At 43.1% G+C, this 21,173-nt stretch overlaps 1 protein-coding gene across 1 annotated transcript in view; it reads left to right on the top strand.

Annotated features, from left to right (window-relative positions):
• Positions 1-20,614, top strand: part of Fam169b (Protein FAM169B) — a 67,483-nt gene extending 46,869 nt beyond the window's left edge. The window contains exons 9-11 of the mRNA XM_077800159.1: positions 10,589-10,771; positions 14,368-14,496; positions 20,512-20,614. Coding sequence (XP_077656285.1) covers positions 10,589-10,771; positions 14,368-14,496; positions 20,512-20,573 — 374 coding nt within the window. The 3' untranslated portion in view covers positions 20,574-20,614. The remainder of the gene's footprint in view (positions 1-10,588; positions 10,772-14,367; positions 14,497-20,511) is intronic.
• Positions 20,615-21,173: the final 559 nt, after the last annotated feature.

The following is a 21,173-nucleotide window of genomic DNA, read 5'->3' as shown; positions in this document are numbered from 1 at the left end:
CCACAGTGTAAGGAGCACCACTTTGCTTGAAGGGATGGGGCTCTTCTTTAAAGTTGTGTTTGAACAACAGATTCTTTGGCTTTAAAAGTCTTGTCAATGTCTCTGATCCAACTGGTCCCAGCACCATCTTTGGTTCTCCAAAGTTCTCAATTTTAGCAAAAAAAAAAAAAAAAAAAAAAAAAAAAAAAAAAAAAAAATCCCAATAAACCACTTGTGGATGTGATGTTGTCAGAATTGAGTGTTTTTCTTTGGGGAGAAAGAACTGATTTTGGTTTTGAACTCTATTTACATCGTGTGTATGCTCTGCTTGTCCAGGATTTATTTGATCTCATCTTCACTCTCATCAGTGTGATCTGACCACTGTTGATCTATGTCAGGCTCCTCTGCCATCTATCATCTGTTGTTTAGCCCCTTGAAAGTGTTATTTTTGTATTTCGGTTCTAGAATTCCAATGAATATTTCTAGTTTTCAGTTTTTGTGGTTGAAATTCTATATTCATTTGCTGGTTGACCATATATTTTTTCATTTTAATTAATTGAACATATCTGTAAAGCTATTTTGAAGTCCTTGTCTACTGATAGCTATTAGAGTCAATTATATTGAATATAACTGACTGCTCCTCACCTTCCTGGGGATGGGTCATACTTTCCAGTTTCTTTGCATGTTTAGGAATTTTGGGTTGGAAAAAAATGGCAAACCATATTGCAGAAAATGAATTCCTCCGTTTTCTGAGGATTTTTGGATTTTGTGCTAGAAGGCATCTAATCTACCTGGATTCAAACTGCCAACTTTGTCTCCTTTATGATATGTGGCTGCTGACATCATTTGACTTCCTGTGGCTGCTTCTTTAGTCTTGCTCTGTGAGTCCTGGGCTGACAAGCTTTGGACATGGGTGTGACTTAACTTCTCAGTAGTTTTCTTACTTCTGCCAGTTCTGGACTCTACTCTGATCCTTTGAACCATTTTGCTTCAGCCTTATGCCACTTAAGCCACCCAAATTGGAGAATACCCTTAGTTAAGAAAAGTACTAAACTCACTGAAAGTTCCATCTTTCAAGAGCAGATATCTCTCTAATTTCTTGATCTCCCCCTGCTTGCTGCTCCCCGCCATTCCCTTGAGGTCTCCTTTACTCATTTATAAATTAGCTATAAACTAGAGATTTTGGAAGTTGTCCTTCTTCTTCTTCTTCTTCTTCTTCCTCTTCCTCTTCCTCTTCCTCTTCCTCTTCTTCTTCATCCAGGGACGCTTAACCACTGAGCCACATTCCCAGCCCTTTTTCATATTTTATTTAGAGACAGGGTCTCACAGAATTACTCAGTCTCACTTTTGCTGAGGCTGGCTTTGAACTCTCGATCCTCCTGCTCCAGTCTCCCAAGCTGCTGGGATAACAAGCGTGCGCCACCATGCCCGACACAGGAAGTTTATGTTCTGCATTTGGTCGTGCTCATCCTGTGGTTCTCATGCTGCCAGAACTTTCTTTTAAAATTTCTGGTGCTTTCCTACTTCTGAATTCTCCATATCTGATACATTTACCTGGTCTGGCTACAGTTTTCTCCATCAATGTTTTCTGTAGCCTTGAGGTTGGAATTATATTATCTAGCCAATAAGCTGCAAATTCACAGGTTTTTACCGTTTTCAGAAATTAGATTTCTGGCTTCTATCAGCTATTGGATGGCTTATAGTATCTTTAAGCATTTTAAAAAATTTACATGTGAAGATTTGCATGATCTCTTCTTTCTGCCATCATTATTTGAGAGTTCAGGTATGGATGGAGGACTTTTTTTTAATCCCTTATCTCCTCGTCTCATTTTGTAGTTGAGAGAAGAATTTACTTAGATGAATTTAAAAATGATTGTTATTAGTAGCATGTAGGTAAGGCAAACAGAAAAGTAATTTAGTTGATGATCAGATACAATTCATAGTATTTATTATTTTACTCATATAATTTGTGGAAAGTCACTTGTATTATCATCACTATACTGAAATACCTAACAGACCAGCTATAAAAGCAAACTGGTTTATTTAGTTCAGTTTTGGAGGCTGAGAGAAGGGGAGGGGCTATAAAAGCTTGTTGCTTTTATAACAAACTCTTTGAAACAACCAAAAGGGGCTCATGTAACAGCTTTCTTAAGCCATTCCGAGGGCAGTGCCCCCAGCAAGACTCCAGGACCTCCCACTAGGCTCTCCCAAGAGCACCATGCGGAGCACTGCACTTCAACACAGGAGCCCTTGGGGACACTTTAACTACATCCAAACTGCAGCATCACTATCAGATACGTGTGGTTTAGCTGACCACCAGAAGGGTGGACAGTTCAGCAGTTGAGCAGTTAGTGATGTTCTTCAGTCTCGGCTCTATCTGTGGGGCTCTTCACAGTGTTAGGAAGTGCTGTGTTGATCTTAGGGTGTGGGCACTGCACGTGGTGAGCTCTTCAGCTTTTCCCAGTAATGGAGAATATCTATTGATTCAGCTGGGGCTAGCCTGAAGGTTGTAGTTTCATTCTGCTGGGAAAACCAAAGGCCTAACTCACTGAATCCACAGGGTCCCGGGGGCAGGTTCTACCTACTGAAGAGGGTACAGCTGGGCCATGATGGAAGCTGATCCAACTTACTGTTTTTGGACTTTATGATGGTGTGAAAGTGGTACATATTCAACGGGAACTGCAGTTGGAATTCTGGTGTTTTTCTAGGAGAGTGCGATGTGGTAGAATACTCTTGGTGATGCGGGCAGCAGCAAGGGGCCATAGTGCCAGTCAGTCCTGCCAACATGGAGCCCAACAGCCACACTGTGCAGTGTACTATGCTACTAAGCTGGGAGTTCAGTAGGTTAGGTCGGTTGAATGTGTTTCTAATTATTTTCAATTTATGATGGTTATTTTTTGGATATAACCATATATTAAGTCAAGGAGTACATTCATTTTTTTTTCTGTGTATGAGACTTTGAAAATGTCTATTTTCTTTCTTTTTTTTTGTACTGAGGATTGAAATTGCCTCTTTGGGGACTTTATAGTTCTAGGAATTTAACCTACACATAGGTCTCTGTAACACAGCCAACCTTCATGTTATTACTTTATATTCATTGCTTCCCTCATCCCCCGACTTCTTTTTTTTAAAAATTTTTATTATTGGTTGTTCAAAACATTACATAGTTATTGACATATCATATTTCATACATTTGATTCAAGTGGGTTATGAACTCTCTGACTTCTGCACTTAGCTTCTATCAACCCCTGGTCATTTCTTTTGTTTCCTCCTCCTCCTCCTCCTCCTCCTCCATTTTTTTTTTTTTTTTTTTTGTGGTGCTGGGGATGAACCCAGGGTCTTGTGCATGTGAGGCAAGCACTCTACCAACTGAGCTATATCCCCAGCCCCTAATTTCTTAATCACTATAGTTTTGTCTTTTCTAGAATATCATATAAATAGAACTGTGCAGTATCCAACCTTTTGAGATTGACTTTATCACTCAGCATAATGCCTTTGAGATTTGTCCCCATCAACGTGTTCTTCAGTAGGCTGTGCCACTTTATGTCTGAGGGGCATATTTAGTTTTGAAGCAGGTGGGTGCCTTTGTATAGAATGAATGAAATATTTACAGGTAGACTTCTCTTAGGAAACATTTTTCTAGCAGACTGGTTTGAATTTCTCTCTTTGTTTGATGGTTCCTTAATTGCCTTTCTTACAAAATATTGAAACTTTAGTCTTTTCACTGTTTTGTGCCGAAATTCTCCCTAGGTAGTAAAAATCATTGAGGGTTTACTTTAATTTTTGCTTCCAAACCACCAGTCCATAAGACTGTTAACATTCAGGGGGAGAGAAAACCGGATTGGGGATTGGAAAGGAGGCTAATTTAAGACAGAGCTTATAAATATTTTGCGTTTGCATAAAAATCTAAAAAGAACAATTTTGCATTACAGATTCCTGAATACCCAAAAGGAACGAAGTCATAACGAGTGGCACTTGAGAATATTAGATGAGGTGATTAGGAACTCAGACTGTGACCTGTGAGACTCAGCGATGCTGTGGAGCTGGCCTCAGCCCTGCCTGGGCTGGGGCCTCCTGCTTTCGCCTTCTGTAGACACCAGCCCCATCAGTCCCCCTGGCACTGTTGTCCTGTTAAGCAGGAGTCTCTCATGTCACCATCTGGACATTAATGGAAACATATGCAGCAAAAATTGAGTGGTGAGAGAGTGGTGCAGTTTCTGGTATCAACTCTGCCATCCAAGGAGAAGGGGGTTGCTGTTGCAAAGAATAGGAGTGTACTCCAGGACTTGCAGGGTAGGAAGGCTCTGGAAGGGTACAGGAGAAGCTCATCAGGTACGACCTGGCTCCTTATGCTGCAGTGGGTACCCATCCAGTCTCATGGATGCAAAACAGCTTCTTTTACTCACATATGTTTTCTACTTCTTTTTTAGAACTCTGCCTTGGTTTGCTGTGATGCCCACCTGGCCTCTAGCTCCACCTGTCCTAAAGGTTCATGATGTATGGCAATCCTAATGTCATTTCATTCATTCAAAGTTCTAGAAAGAATCAGGTCAGCCCTGCTGGCCTCTGGATGGGATTCTTGTGGATCGTTGGTTCTCCTTTAGCTCAACTGTCTGACATGGGTTTTGTGGTTCGGATATGGCCATCCAGCTGTATTTCTTTGTGGCTGTGATAGGAGTAATTTCAAAGGAGAGACACGGGTTTGTCAGGCATCCCATAATATTCCGTGGAGGAATCCCTTTTCTAAAGTCTCGGCCTGGACTGTGACTGTGTCGAGTCAAGACTGTCAGGCAGCTCTTCGTTGCTGAGTGACTCGACATTTTAGATGGCTCCAGCAGGCACAGTTTTGTTTTGCTCATGTTTTATAGGATCCAGGAATTCTTGGATCACATCCCAGACCTACTGAAGCAGAGATTCTATAGGGCCTAGCAATCTGTGTTAACAAACTTTCCGGGTGATTTCCATGTACTCTGAAGTTTCAGAACTACTGACCTAGTCATGTACTCCTCAGTGAACAGGTATTGTCCCCAATGTGACAAGATTTTGTTCTAGGGGACATACTCTCACTAACCTGAATACCTCCCACTGGGACCCACCTCCAGAAGGTCCTGCCTCCACCCACCAGCACCTCTCTGTGGAGAAAGCCTTTACCATGTGGAATTTTAGAGGACACTTCAGATCCAAACTCAGGGAGCAAACAGATTTTAGATATTAGAGTGGTTTGTGGCTCTTCAAAACATGACACTATCCAACAAAATCTTATCCCTCAGTATTTCATTTGGTGGAGGTGGAGATCAGGAACAAATTTTGAAAAAGGCTCCTCAGATGGGTGATTATGAAAATGGTTTAAGAAGCACTGGTCTGTGGCATGTAATTATTAGGACATTCCTAGCAGTGGAGTAGGTGCAAGCTCAGCATTTCTAGGTGAAGGTCATGCGCATCTGGGTTGCAGATCGGTTGGTTGTGCCCACTCACATTTCCACCCGTCCAAGGCTGGAGGCTTTCTTGCATCACATCTTGGCCAGCACTTGGTGTTGTCCAAGGTCTCTGGGGTTACAGTTCTGATGGCTGAGAGACGATATCTCATTTTATAGACTTTTTCTGATTGTTATGAGTCTCTAGAAATGGGGTTGATTTTTATAGATTTTATAGATTTGGTCCAATAAAATACATAAATCCATAAAACCTATTCTGGCTGTTCATGTTGAGGGGATTTTAGATATATAGCAGAATTATGAAGAAAGTTCAGAAAGGCTCTGTGTGCCCTTCACCCATATCCACATCTCATGTAGCTGTGGTACAATGTCCAAAACAAAAAAATTAGCATCAGTTAATTTCCTTTTCATATCCTCCTTCTCTTCTGGTCCCTGATCCAAGACAGTGCGAGGCATTTGCTCTTCAGGTCACCTGGGTCTCCTCTTCCAGTCTGTGACCATTTCTTGTTTTTTTGTCATTTGAACACATTTGAGGAGTACTGGTCAGGTGATTTTAGAATGTCCCTTAATTTACATCTGTCTGATGTTTTCTCATGATTAGACTGGAGTTACGGGTTTGGGGAACAGGGGAGCACAGATATATTCTTATATATCAGAGGGCAGGGTGGGTGACATCTCATTAGGGGTAGTGGTAACCTTGGTCCCTCAATTAAGGTGGGAGTCCTGTGAGTTTCTCCACTGTAAAATTACGCTTTCTCCCTTTTTATATTTGATCTGTTAAAATATTTTGAAAAGATTAATTCAATGTAGCTTTAAAAATGAACACTTAATAATAATGATGCATATTTATGGGGTATGTATGATATTTGATAACATGTATACAAAATGTATAATGATCAGATCAAGGTAATTAGCATTTCCATCTCTTTAAACATTTATCGTTTCTTTATGTTGGAAACCTTTAAACTCCACTCTTTTAGTTCTTAATAAAATACACAATAAATTGTTATAAACTCTAGTCACCCTACTATGCATGTTCTCTTTGTGTCTTTTTAAAATCCATTTTATCAAAGTAAAATTTTCTATCCTGCAAAGCTTACCAATCACAAGTGTATAATTCAATTATTTTATTTTATTTTTTTTTAGCAAATATAGATAGTTGTGTAACCATCACCAAAGTCCTGTCTTAGGACATTTCTGTTATCCTGCTAAGTGGTCTGTGGTGTTAGTCTGTTTCCATTGCAGCCTTAGGCAGCCGCTGATCTGCCTTTTTCCCCCTACCAATTAGCCTTTCCTATACATTTTACCTAAATGCAATGATATGATATATTGTCTTTGGCATTTGGATTCTTTCACTTAGCTTAGTGTTTTCCTTATCCATGTAAATTGTAGCATTTGTAGTACTTCATTCCTTTTTATTGCCGAGTAATATTTCACTGTTTAAAATATTACTGTATTTTGCTTATGGATCTATCACCAGATGGATTGTTTCCAGTTTGGGAATATTATGAATAATGTGGCTATAAATATTAACCTACACATCTGTGTGGAAATGTGTTTTCATTTCTTTTAGTTAGGTTCCCTGGAGTAGACTTGCTCCATTAATTGGTAAGCTTATGTTTAACTTTTTCAGGAACTGCCAAGTGATTGCACAAACTGGCTGCACCACTGTGAACTTCCATCAGCAATATCTGAGGTTTCCAGTTTCCTGCATGTCCTTGTCAACACTTATTATTGCTTGTCTTTTTGATTCTAGCCATTCTGGGAGGCTCAAAGTGGCATCTCATTGTGGTTTTAAAACTTGCATTTCCCTAATGACAAATGGTATTGAATAGCTTTTCATTGACAATTGGCCATGTGAATGTCGTCTTTGAAGAAATATCTGTCCAAATCTTCTGTCCATTTTTAATGAGGTTATTTGTTTTCTTATTGAATTGTAAGAGTCTTTTATTCTGGCTACAGCCTTTTATCACTAATGGTATTTGCAAACATTTTCTTGCAGCCTGAGGCTTGGCTTTTCCCTTTGCTGGTGGTGTGTTTCGACACAAAGAGTTTTAAATTTTGATCAAGTTAGATTTGTCAATCAAGAATGCTTTTGGTGTTGACTCTAAGAATTCTTTGTCTAACCCAAGATTGTGTATTTTTTTCCTAAAAGCACTAACAGTTTTAGCTCTTGCATTTATGTCTATACTCCATCTTGAATTAATTTTTGTGTATGACGTGAGGTGAGGGTTCAACTTCATTTAAAAAACTACCTAATATATATATATTTTTTTTGGTACCAGGTATTGAACCCAGGGGTTCTTAACCACTGAGAAACATCCCCAACCCTTTTTGTGTTTTATTTTAAGACAGGGTCTCTCTAAGTTGCTTAGGATCTTGGCTAAGTTACTGAGAGCTGACCTTGAATTTGGGATCCTCCTGCCCCAGCCTCCCAAGTCTCTGGGATTACAAGCGTGTGCCCCAAACCTGGCTTAGGTCACAGTTCTTCATCAGATGTGCCATTTTCATGTGATCTCTCCCACTCTGTGGCTTGTTTTCTCATTTTTGTGATGATGCCTTTCACAAGCAGACATTCTATTTCTTCTTCTTTTTTTTCTTGCAAAACACTCTTTTATTTCAACAAAAAAAAATCCCTTCCTCCTGAAGTGAGATTTTGCAGAGATGTGCTGTCATTCTGTAGGCTGTTATAAAAGTCACAGCAATGGGAAGAGAATCTTTTTCCAATCATCACTTAATTCCACACTAAAACCATTATTCACTCCTCTGTTCACAGATATCCTGTATCCTGAAGTCCACTGTGTCAACTTTTTCTTTCATGGATCTTGCCTTTAATGTCATATCTGAAAAGTCATTGCCATGCCCAAGGTCATCCTCAGTTGTCTCCCATGTTATCTTCTAGGAGTTTTTATAGTTTTGCTTTCACATTTAGGTCTATGATCCAATCTGAGTTAATTTTTTTTTTTTTTTTTTTTTGTGAAGAGTCTGTGTCTACATTCATTTTCTTTCTGTGGATGAATGTCCAATCATCTCGCCTCATTTGTTGGAAGACTGTCCTTTCCCCTTTGTGAAAATTGAAGCATAGGAGTTTATTTCTGGACTTTAGGTCTGTTCTACTGATCTGCCTTTGAGCCACTACTCCATCCTCAATTCAATATTTGACAAAGGCTTGAAATTGGGTAGTGGAAGCCTTCCGACTTTGCTCTTTCTCAAAGTTATTTTGATTATTCCAGAGACTACATTTCATGTAACACTTGTACCAGCTTGTTAATTTTCACCAAGAAGCCTGCTGGTATTTTAATGGGCTAGCATTATAGATCAGTTTGGGAAGAATTTTCATGGGAACAGAATTGGGTAATTTGATCAGTGAACATGGAATTTCTCTTCATTCATTTAGCTCTTTGGTTTCCCTCAGATAACTTGTACTTTTTACTGCTCAAGGCTTGCACTTGTTTTGTTAAATATACTCCTAAGTATTTACTGTGTTTTAATGCTATGGCGAATAGAATTGCATCTTTATATAAATTTACACCTTCTCAGCTTTGGAAACTTAACATTAGGGGGACATTGTTCTCATTTTTGTCAATTGAAGTCATAGAATTTCAAACAAGTTGATACTATCTTCTCAAGCATGTTGAGGCTGAGATTACAAATATTTTACAATTACTGTCTCAAGTGAGTTGAGGTTCCTTGTTAGACTTAGATTATGTTCTCTCCCTTCCACTTCCCCTTTCCTCCCTCCCTTCCTTCTTTCTTCCATTTTCCAGTACTAGAGGTTGAACCCAGGCCTCACACATACTAGGCAAGCGCTCCACTATTGAGCTGCATCTGCAGGAGACAGGTTCTTACTACTATGCCCTGGCTGGCCTTGGACTCTCTCTCAATCCTCCCGTCTAAAACTCCTGAGAAGCTGGTTGCTCTACTCATTCATTTTTGACATGAATGTTTATTTAACTAACAATTCCTTGGGTTGATATTCTGGGCTGGGCTCAGTGGGTGGTTTTCTGATCTCGGCTGGACTTGCTATGTGTTCATGGTAACTACCTGCCAGGTAGGTGGCTTTGCTCTTGAAGCTGGCTTGAGGTTGGCTGGGACTACCAAGGTGCCTGAGCCATGTTTCTGTGATGGCCTGGGTTTATTTAAAAAAAAAATTTTTTTTGTAGTTGCAGATGGACAGAATGCCTTTATTTTATTTTTCAAATTTTATTTATTTTCATAAAACAAAACTAAAAAAAAACTTAAAAAATTAGATATTATATATGACAGCAAAATGCATTTTGATTCATTGTTCCAGCACAACTTCACATTTCTCTGGTGTACAAGATATAGCATCATGCCATATGTACAGTCATACAAGTACCTAGGGTAATGATGTCCATCTCACAGAACGCCTATATATATTTTTTTAATTTATTTTTATGTGGTGCTAAGGATCAAACACAGTGCCTTACATGTGCTAGGCAAGCACTCTGCCACTAAGCCACAACCCCAGCCCTGGCCTGGGCTTATTTTTGTGGCTGGTGGTAGACAGACACCGAATGCCTGAGGCCCAGGCTCAGAATTGGTGTATTGTTACTTGGCCTTCTTCTGTTGCTCAGACTCTTCAGATCTCTCCCTGTTGCCAGCCTAGACTATAGGGGGGAGGGGAACAGACCCCATCTCTTGAGAAGAACTTGAAAATCACATGCAGAGGGGTGTGGATATAGGAAGTGTGTGCATTTTGCTATAGAGGGACATGGTGAGTCCTTTTTGTCCATACTCCGGAGTTAGGTTGGGATGGTCTCCTAGCCCACATCCTCTGGCTTCAGGTTTCATTTTTCCAAAGAGGGCTTTGATGTTTTTCAGATAATTGTCATTGGCTCTGAAGGTCTCAGTGAAGGGAGAGATCTGAAGAGTCTGGGTACATGAGCCACCTGCTCCGCTCAGTCTCCCAGGTTTGCTTTTCACTTCAGTGCAGTGGTCCAGGGACTGCCCTTGTAGCAATTAATAATAGGGGTCAGTTAGAGTCTGGTGGTTTGGAATCGTCTGCTGTTTTAGCGCCAGTTGTTTAGCTTGTGAAACTAACTCTGCTTCCAGGTGATATCAATGACCCTGGCTGTGCGAGGGTCCCACAGGGTCCTGGTGGAGCAGCATCCAGCCCAGGAAACAATGTGTGTCTCCTGCTTCCCCTGCAGGCAGCCTGTGTGGCGATGGCACTGGTGCATGTTATCTGCTGCCTGTCTTCGATACTGTGTTTGTCAGGAGGAAACATCGTCGCCAAGGTCTAGGGACAGCCATGCTGCAGGACTTCTGTGAGACATTCCGAGAAGATGATGCCCTGGGGCTCAGTTGCCCAATCTCTCCTGCCATGTACGGAGGTCAGCCCACTGCATGGCGTGTGAAGGAATTTGGGTAACAGTGGTGAATAACACGTGTGCATTCTAGGTGGTTCTGAGCAGATGGAGCCCTTCGGGGCACAGCAGGCCTTGGCTTTGCCTCCCTCCTGAGAAGTCTTCCACAGTTTTAGCACAGAGACCTCATTTTTGATCTCTGGTAGTAAAGCTTTCCCAACCTGGGAAGTGGATTTGAATATGCAGATGATCCCTGACTCATGATTTGACTTAGGATTTTTTTTTTTTTTTTTTACTTTATAGTGGTGTGAAAGCAATACACATTCAGTAGGATGTGTACTTCAAATTTTGAATTTCTAATGTTTCCTGAGCTAGCAGTATGTGGTCCCATACCGTGTCTTGAGACGGTGGGAACAGGCAGTGAGCCACAGTTCCCCGTCAGCCACGTGATGGCTAGGGCAAATAGTCAAGAGTCTACAGGAGGCTCTGTTGCCAGTGGTTTTTGGATACAGATGTTCAATAAATTGCACAAAATATTCCACACTTCATTATAAAATAGGCTTTGTGTTCGATGAGCCTGTCCAGCTGTAGGCTGAGGTAAGTGTTCGGAACACGTTTAAGGTAGCCTGGGCTGTGCCGTGAGGTTCAGTCAGTTAGGAGTATTACATGCATTTTCAAATTATCAACTTCTGATGTGTTTGGGGAAGGCAGCCTCATTGTAAGTCAAGGACCATCTGTAATCAGAAACAAATCATCAACCTCAGGGAGAAGTGGAATCCAGGGAACTGCTGCCGGGATCCTCCCAGTAACTCGGCTCATTCAACTGAAGCTTATAGTTCATCACTTTGTCCATTGAACTAGAAGCCACAGGGAGAGTCCAGGAGCAGTGGGCAGGCGGGAGATGATGGAGAGACACTGCAAAAGCAGTGAGTTCCAAGATCCCTGACACCCTCACCACAAAAGGAGGCCTCTCCCTCCTCCACGATCACCCTACTGCATCTCTTTCCAAGTGGTTTCTATTCTTTGTTTGCATTTGCCAGAGGAAACTCAATTGCTAGACATCACTCTGAGTCAGGAAGAGTGGGTGTCTGGAGAGATCTCTTCAGGTCCCCTTGTCACCTCGTGAAAGGACACTAGCTCAATTTGGTCTTGCCTCACTTTGTGTCATTCAGATGTTTTTGAATCCTTAGTATTGAGTTTCCAGGGTCCTTCTGGTATGAAGAGAACAATGGACAGGAAAGTTGGAAAGGCAAATAAACTTCTCTTGCTCTGAAATCACAAAGAAAGCAGGCACAAAGGATTTTCCCTCAAGTGGGTTTAGTTGTTTCTTGGTATTTTTCAGACCCTTTGGCTGTTATTATTAAACTCTGGAGAGCCTTGAGTTTCTGCAGAGTGCTCGAGGATGCCCGCACTGTGCAGCTCACTTTCAGATGCTGGGCAGTTCTGGGGCCCAGGCAGCTGGTCCTACATCTACATCCACACCCTGCCAATCTCTTCTCCTCATTCTTGCTTCAATTCTGAGGCCTCTGTTGGAGAGAGTTGCCCTGCCCTGGTGCAGGCCCCCTAAGGGTCTCCAGAGAAAGCTGGTTTTTCCAGTGCAGGGCACCTCAGGATGTCAGGTTATCTTGCTAAAGAAGCCAAAGATCCCATGTTGCCAGGGCCAGTGCTGTAGATCCCCACTGCCCCTCCTCTGCTCCATCAGCAAACACTTGAAAGGGCTGATTCTAAATCACATTTCTCTTGGGGCTTCAGCCACCCACACCCCGCTGTCAGGCTTTTACTGGGTGCAGTCTTGCCCTCCAGCTGGACAAGAGGACTTTTGCTCCGAGCTCCAGGTTTGAGTCCTTTTTCTGCTGCATCCCTCTCCATGGGTTGAGGACTCCATGGGCTCAAGGGGATGTGCCCACCCCTGTCTATATCGCTCCCTCTAAATCCACTCAGAATACCAGAACCCCCAAATTCCTGCCAGTGTTGCTGAGGGCCTGACTCCATCCCTGGATCTGTGTCCATGCTGGTGAACCGTGGCACCCATCTGCACAACTGTCGGCCCCAGGGATGGCTGTTGGTGGGATGTAAATGGAATGTGAGTGGGGGTGAGCAGGAGGAGGCCAGGGAAGGCAGTGGGTTGGAGACTGGGGGCTGGCTCTCTTTGTGTTGCCACATTCTGATGCACAATTTCAAGGTGTCCAAGAATTCTAAATTTAAAACTGGCTTTCTCGGTTGTTAGGAAGTTATATTTGTCAGCAAGGAGGGCAGAACATGTGAGATCTACCACTTTCCTGGCACAGTTTCCACCTTTATAATAGCATTGTGCTCTGTATGTTTCCACCTGCACTCTTGCCCTGGACCCTTCAAAGGTTAGGAGCAGACTTGAAGTCCCTATGGACACCTTCGGGACCAAAAGCATTTCATCATTTGCCTGGAGTCGGGGCACTGTCATGTGAAGATGCTCATCCTGTGAATATGGGCTCACAAGTCAGTGAGGGGCCTCTGGAATCCAGGAGTCTGGTGGACAATGAGTTTGGAAGCTTCCATGGGAGAGGAAGGAAGGCAGAGGAGGCTGGTCAGGGAGGAAGGATGGAGCTGGGCATGGTGGTGCACTCCTATAGTCCCAGTGACTTGGGAAGCTGAGGGAGGAGGGTCGCAAGTTCAAAGCCAGCCTCTGCAACTTAGTGAGATCCCATATCTTGGAATGTGGCTCAGAGGTTCCGTGTCCCTGAGTTCAATCCTCAGCCAAAAACAAAAACAAACAAACAAAACAACAACAACAAAAAAACCTAAGTGGGATGGCATTAGGGACTGAACAGTGTCCCTCCAAATGTTGAAGCCTGTGGTGTAACTGTACTTGGAGATGTAGGGACTTTAAAAGGTCCCTAAAGTGAAATGAGCTTATGCAGGTAGGCCCCTAATTCAATATGGCTGGTGTCCTTTTAAGAACAGAGACACTAGGGATCTCTATACACAGAAACGGCCATGTGAGAACACAGGGGAGAAGACAGCCATTCCCAAGGAGAAGAGACTCAGGAGAAACCAAACCTGTCACACCTGGGTCTTGAACTTCCAGCTTCCAGAGCTGTGAGAAATAAATTTCTGTCTTATGAATTTCTGTGGTATAGTCAGCCCTTCATATCTGCAAGTTCCAAATTTGCAGATTCAACCAATCATGGATTGTAACAACTATAACAACTATTTATATAGCATTTACATGCATTAGGTACTAAAGATCATCTAGAGATGATTTAAAGTCTACCGGAAGATGTGCATAGTTACATGCAAAGACCACACTATTTAATGCAACTGTATGGACTTTGGATTTTGTGTCTTCAGTGGCTCCTGCGAACCAATCCCCTTTGGTTGCCATGGGACAACTGTATTTTATTAGAGCAGCCCTAGAAAACCAGTACAGAATGGGAGCCCCCATGAGCAGGTGAGAATTCTGTGTCCATGAGAGGTTGCTGAGAGAGTGGTTTGAGGGTAGTGGGGATCAGAGCAGCGAGCTGGGGTTGCTGCAGGAGGAATTGGAAGCTGCCTGAGTCTGCAGACACGGGAGAGCTGGCCCCGAGTGAACCAGGGTTGTGTGTGTGGGGGGTCTTCTGACTTTTGCTCCTTCTCCTCTCTCTCAGTCTGTAGGCAGTTCCTGTTGGCCCATCCGGAGGAGCGAGGCCGCCTGTGGGAGGTGGAGGCCCTGGGAGCCCGGGGTCAGCGTGTCAACATCTGGCTCAAGGTTCAGCAGCAGGAAAGACTTCCAGAGGGTGAGTGGAACAGGAACGGTGCCCTTAGTCCTAGTTATGCCTAGTGTCCGTAATCAGTACAGATTAACTTCCACTGTTTAATTCAGACCCCTGTAGGTGTTTTTTTTCTGTTGAGGTTATGGCAAGGACAAAGAAGGGGATGAGACCTGGCTGGTGGCATCTTATCCTTTTTTCTACACTTCCTTCCTGAATGAAGCACATGTTCCCGTCCATCTTGCTCAAAAAGATCTCCCCCAACTTGACAATTAGGATCTCTGAGGTCAAGGGGCTCTCCCCTTTAACAGTTTCAATAGATCAGTGAAACATCTCAGAAGATCCATTGCCTCTGTCTAATTTAGGATCAGTTGCAAAGATTATTTTGAATAGGCGAGGTGTGCACGTGGATGAAAATTCAGAAGATGCCCAGGGGTTTGCTGGGAGCAGCACGTCTCCCTTCCCTCTCTCCTCTGAGGGGAGCACACACCTATGTCAAGGGCCTTACCATACAATGCTCTTTAAATCGTTGCTTTGTCTGTTTAATTCTTTTTAACGGCAGCATAGTATGATGCCGTACTGACATATCGTTATTTCTTTCCTGTTGATGGACACACATGGTGTCTTCAGTTCTGGGTTTTTCAAGACAGCGCCCCAGTGCTGACGTTTGAATGGAGGGCTGTTTTCAAGAGAGGACAGGGCCTTGCTGGTGGTTCCCAAGGGAGGCAGGAGGTGAGATGTCTTTTAAATAGCCAGCAGGGAATGCCCACTGTCTCTGGATTTCCAAGCCGCTTTCTGACCGTGTTCTTTCCCCTTCACCCAAGTCGGGAAGGACTGCACGTGGCAGGCCTCTCTAAGCTCCGCACTCAAGGTAAGGATCCAGGGCAGGGTTGGAGTAGCCCTTCAAGCCACAGGGACTGTGTGTGCCTTGGAGACCAGGGGATTCTAACAGTTTAAATTCACTGTCCCAAATTAAAGCCTTGGCTCTCTTCCCTTCTGGAACGGGAGCTGCTGGCAAAGTCAATTTTGGACATTTCTGTGGCTGCAGATGGCTCATTAGGGGGCTGATAGGCCTGAGGTGCCTGGTTTTCTCTCCACCTGGGTGACTGATTTACCTCAGGTGGTGACAGGCCAGAGTGCCTTGGAGTTTATTGATGATAATAGTAATAGGCTTAGCTTTTATGGCACCTTTCAGCTGGAAGGTTTAATGGATTTTTACAGATATTAATGGGGTGACTAGGTACCAGGGAAAGAGGCCGTGGCAGGGCCACGACTGTGATCCTAATGAGGCAGTTAAGTGACTTGCCCTGTGGCATCAAGTTAGGATGGAAGGGAAGCCAGTCTGTATCCCTGGGCACTGAGCTGACCAGCCGTGTGAGTTTATGGACGAGCCTCACAAATGAGACCATGGCCTTTGTGCTTGGAGGTTGCAGTTGCCTGGCTGGGATGGAAAAAGAAAATGGATTGCATGTTGGAATGTGGAAACCACAGAGGCTGGAGGGGGTCAGGGAGGAGGACGCCGACTTTTGCCTAATTGGGGAGATGGCTTCCTCCTGGAGAATTCCACTGGGGGTTATTTCAAGAGCTGGGAGTCGGTGTGGTCTGGTCAGAGGAAGCTGATCGGGGAGTCAGATGCCAGATCTGTCACTTTAATTCACTCTGAGATTCACCAACATCTACTTTCAAACAGCCAATGATAGGACTTACACAGAGAATATTTCAGAAGCATGCTCGAGTCCCTTGAAGGAAGGAAGGGTCATCATTATAATTAGGATATAATTAGATCACTGAAACTCTATAATTTATAATTTTATAATTTTCACTCCCTGGGTAAAGCATGGCTAGTTCCCAACTTCACCCACACTCTCTTGTCTCCCCCAGGGCCCAGAGTCAGGATTTTAATTCACTCAGGAAGGTTTTCTGCCAACCAGCTTCATCTTGTAACCATTATGTCAGCTAGTGCTGACATCCCAGGTTTTTTTCCGAGTTGGTGAGTGGGGCTGCAAATGCAATCACGGATCCGCACAGATGCTCTGCACTTGCTCAGTTTCTAATCTGCTTCTCCCTTCATGGAAATCAGCAAGTGTTAGCCGACTAGAATTTCCCACCGGTCGCCACACAAGGCACATTCCAGAATCTTCTCTTCCCTGGCCATCACACCAGGCCACCCAGTTTCTGTCTTTAATTAGTGATTCTTTCTTCACTTGTTTTTCAAGTTCTCTCTCTTGTCCCTTAATTTCTGACTGTTAATTGGAGGTTTCCTACAATTTCATGTGCGGTAGAAATAGCATCATAAGCAAGAAGCCCAGTGGAGCCGATTGCTTCTTACTCTAAATAAAGCATGAACCATTTACAACATTTCAAAGGGAAATTCACTTGGGCTCCTTGCAAATGTTTTAAAATCTATTTTCGAAGCAGCCTCATTTGTGGACGAGGTCTTTTTAAAGTTTGCACAATCCTGGCCGTTGATAACATCTGTGGCTTATAATGGCCCTCAAAATATTTACAGATTTTTCAGACCTTTTGAGTTTGTGGGAAATTTCTTTCTTCTTACACTTCGGTTACATATGAAGCCTTTGAAACTTGACCAACAGGATCATAATTCCATCTGATGTGATTTCCCAGTCAGTCTGAACATGCCTTAAGTTTCTTTAGTGGAGGGAATGAAATCGAATACATCAACAGTGAAATGTTCTTTTGCAAAAATGTTGCTGGAGGCAGGAACTAATTGCACGCTGCTTTAAGAATTTAGTTCTTCTTTCCCCTTCTGTAGGTTCACAATATTGCTTTCTTTCTCCAGGAAAACTTCATGGATTCATTGTTATTCATAAGGAAAATACTTTGCTTACACTTAATTTTTTATTTTTATTTTTTTAAGAAGAGGAACTGTGTGAGAAGAGATGTGAACAATTTGAGTTGGGGAAGCAGGCTTACTTTTCTAAAGTCTGATGTCCAGCAAACTGAAATTCTTTCTCTAGCTTTTTCATTTCATTTTATTATTCTTTTTCAATTTTTGTGGTGCTGAGGATCAAACCCAGGGCCTTGTGCATGCTAGGCGAGATCTCTACCGCTGAGTCACATCCCCGGACCCAAGCTTCAGTTCTAAACTTGCTTCAGCTTGTTGTACAGTGCAGCAGCAATGGTCATTTCCTGTGATATGCTCTGCTGGACAGTGTGGAGGGCAAAATCAGGAGTCTGGACGCCTTTTCTGTACTGCTGCTCTTTGACAGGTTGTGTGGCTCCATCTCGTGGCCATTGTCATCTACTGCAGTCCTGGATGGAAATAAGTGCCTCCTTGACTTGCTTCTGTGGTTGGTTCTGAGTTATTTGTACTTGTGCTCCTAAATAAGTGCATTCCCTTAAAATAAATCCACTGAACCTTATTTGTTTAGGAATGAAATTCAAGTAAATATTTTATAGGTATTAGCATGCTATAGTCCATAACACATAACAACCTCAGGGAAATTGAAAAATTGGTAAAGAATTATCCATTTCAGTCCCTCACTTGCTCACTCACATATCCATTCACCAATTTATTTAATATCTGATAATGAGACATCTATATATACCGGGCACTTTCCTAGGCTCCAGGGATACAGTAGTGAATTAGACTGAGAAGGCTTCTGAACTCATTTCTAAGCTAATAAAGTGCATGGACAGCTTCTGCTGTATGATATAAAAACTTGGTTTAACAGAGAGAACTAAAGTGTGCTGGTATTTTAAAGTGCTCAGAGTTAAATTTTGCCAAACCAAATTTTGCTAATTTTATAGTTCTCTAAAGAAACTTAAAAATGTACTCGTATTGATAACAATTAAATAATGTGTTTATATTTTAGCTGGTAAAGCCAGCTGAATGTCTCTCTATATATGTGTTACATATATATTTTCAGATTGAAGGTAAACATGCATTTTTCCCTAGGAATCTGAACCCCCATGGATTTGGGGGTGTTCAGTGGGGAGGCACACAGTAGGACAAGATAGTCATCTCTTTTTGGTGGGGATCGGGGGTGAGGCTCAATTAACATGGTGGTATGGCCTTTCTTGAGTAACCTCATCCGGAGGCAGAGAAGGGTCTGGAAACTTGACTCCATTGAATGCCTGAATTGTTCTTGTTTGAAGAACACATCTCAAGTCTAGCTCAGAAATGCTTGAGTAGTACCACCACTTTATGTCTGCTGGCACCTGGCAGCTCTTCTCATCCTCTGGAGAGCAGTGTAGCAAGGGTTAATGTGAAGGTCAAGAAGATGAATGAGGTTAGGGCCATCGGTACATTTGGAAGGATCCCCCAGGTGTTAAATTGCTCAGCCCCTTGGAACCAGCCCCCATTTGTTTATCTTCTTCTCTTGCTTAGGGAGGGCAGTTCACCCTGGAAATTCCAAGGAGGACCTGAGCAATCTTGGGCAGACTTCTCTGGGTGACAGACCCACAGAGTTTGCTGATGGAGAAGGCCACAGGTATGGCAGTGGTGTGTTATCTCATGAACTTCTTGTTTCTTTGGTCATTATGTTGCCCTTGTTTCCTGAAGCTGTGACCTGAACCTGCAAGGTAGCTCCCTAGATGACCGGCTGTGGGCTTCTCCTTGGCAGTTGGCTGTATTGGTTTATCCTTAGAATCTATATGGCACAGGGGGAAGGGTGGGATGAGGAGAACCTTGTGTAATTAGACTTTTTGTGGTCTTCTCTCTAAGCTGGACAGGCTCTAATGAGCCAAAATGAAACCAAGAACACATGGGAATCAGCCGTAGTCTTGCATCGTTAAGGAAATACTGAAAAATCTGAATTTCAAATTCTGTCGTGGACCAGTGTCATTCAGGCAGAACAAAAGCAAGACAAATTTGTCTTGCTTTCCTCCCCTGCCACTCCAGAGCAGATTGCACAAAAATGGAATATTGCATTAAGTTTTTGCATAATCCTGAGTAATTGTAAAGTGGATTCTTGGGGAAGGATGGTTGCTGAATATTTCTTGGTGGCTGGTTGTTCAGTATTTTTTTTTTTTTAAGCCACACCAGATACTTACCCACATAGTGTAATTGTGATAAGATTCATTTGTTCTGGTACAGAAAAGTCTTTGTTCTTCAGTCCCTAAGGAGTGAGTAATTATGTTAAACTCCCAAACTTAACAATTGTACATTGTAGGGCAATGCTGCTCAATTTGGTGAATAGATCATTCTGCAATAGAAGATTCAACATGAAGGCATAAAACATCCCAGTAAATGCTGGATTGCCTTGGAAAGCTGCATTGTGTCTGACATTAGTTCCAACCATCAGGCAGAAAGGGGCTCTCATACTCTTCGGTTCACAACAGAAAGACTGGTAAACAGAAGAGCCTACCAGTCCACTGAGCAGAGAACATTGTGCTTGGCTTCTTCCCCTGATCCTGTCTTAAACTTTGAAGGCTCTTGGAGGATTCGGCAAGGGTCCAGGGCATTGTAATGCCTGACAGTGTGCCTGCACACTCAAGCAAAAGTGCCAGCTTTTAAATTATGGTTGTCTTTTAGTATCTGTGGAGAACTGGTTCCACGACCCCCTTGTATATGAGAATCCAGGGATGCTCAAGTCCCTTATATCAAATGGTGGCATATTTGCATATAACTTGTGCAATCCTGCCTATACCTCAGACCATCTCTAGATGACCTTTAGTACCTAACACAGTCTAATTGTTGTGCAAGTAGCCATTCTTCTGTAGTGTTTAGGGAATAAGGACAAGAAATAAAGTATATAGTCAATTCATGGTTAATTGAATCTGTGGATGAGGAGCAGACATGGAGGGTCAATTGCAAGGCTTCTTTGTCTCTCTTTCTCAAATCTCCTGAGGCTGGGCTGTCCTTCAGTCTGTTCAGTGTGTATACACACTCTTGTATATAAAATGTGGTTTCTCTGGGGCTGGTTGCGGGGGGGGTGCTTGAACTTGGCTTATCATTTTAAACCTCAGTATGAAGTTGCAAGGATAAGCCAGGGCAGGACACCCACAGACCCCGAATGTCCAGGATGACCTCATGGTGGTGGTTAATTGGAATGCTTATGAATTCCTTTCTGGTTTCAGAAGCAGATCTGTGGAGAAGAACTGGAAAATCTGAAGAACGGTCAAGATTGTGCAGAGAATGAAAAGGAAGTTGGACTACCCATGAGGCCTTGCTGGGCTGAGCTGGAAGGGAAGGAAGTTAAGAGGACAGTGGTGGTCCCTGGGCTGGTGGGGAAGCTGTGGCAGAAACACGAGCTGCCCAGCTCCTGGCTCCTCCAGAGGCTTGGCTTGCTCCCCAGGATCCAGGCCCAAGAGCCATGTGGCTCTGCCTAGCCTCTTGTTCTTGAAATAGTGGCCACAGGGCCTGCCTACCTCCGGCTTCCAGTGTGTGCCCAGTACTGGAGACAGAGAAAGGACTTCATTAAGCATGGAGCATTCTACAGAGTTGTGGGAAATTTTTCCCAAATGTTGGCAGTTCCAAAAGATTTCAGAAGATTACTGGTTAAACTCACATGATTTCTATACCTCAGGGTAAATTTGCGAGGCTGCACTGGAACCATGTGAAGGTCTCCCTCCCTTAGTGGAAGTGAGCTCACGCCCCTGCCCCACAGACCAGCGCTCGGCAGCTCCACTGCTGCTCTCTGTGGGGAGTGGGCTTGCTGTGTGGCTCAGCAGCCAGGGAGCCACATCACTGAGGCAGACAGTCCATCCACTTTTAGGTGAATACAGATCTGATCACATCA

This window comes from Urocitellus parryii, chromosome 6 (assembly GCF_045843805.1).
Source record: "Urocitellus parryii isolate mUroPar1 chromosome 6, mUroPar1.hap1, whole genome shotgun sequence".
Taxonomy (NCBI): domain Eukaryota; kingdom Metazoa; phylum Chordata; class Mammalia; order Rodentia; family Sciuridae; genus Urocitellus; species Urocitellus parryii.
Note: the sequence above shows the minus strand (reverse complement) of the source record. Positions and strands in the feature narration are given on the sequence as shown.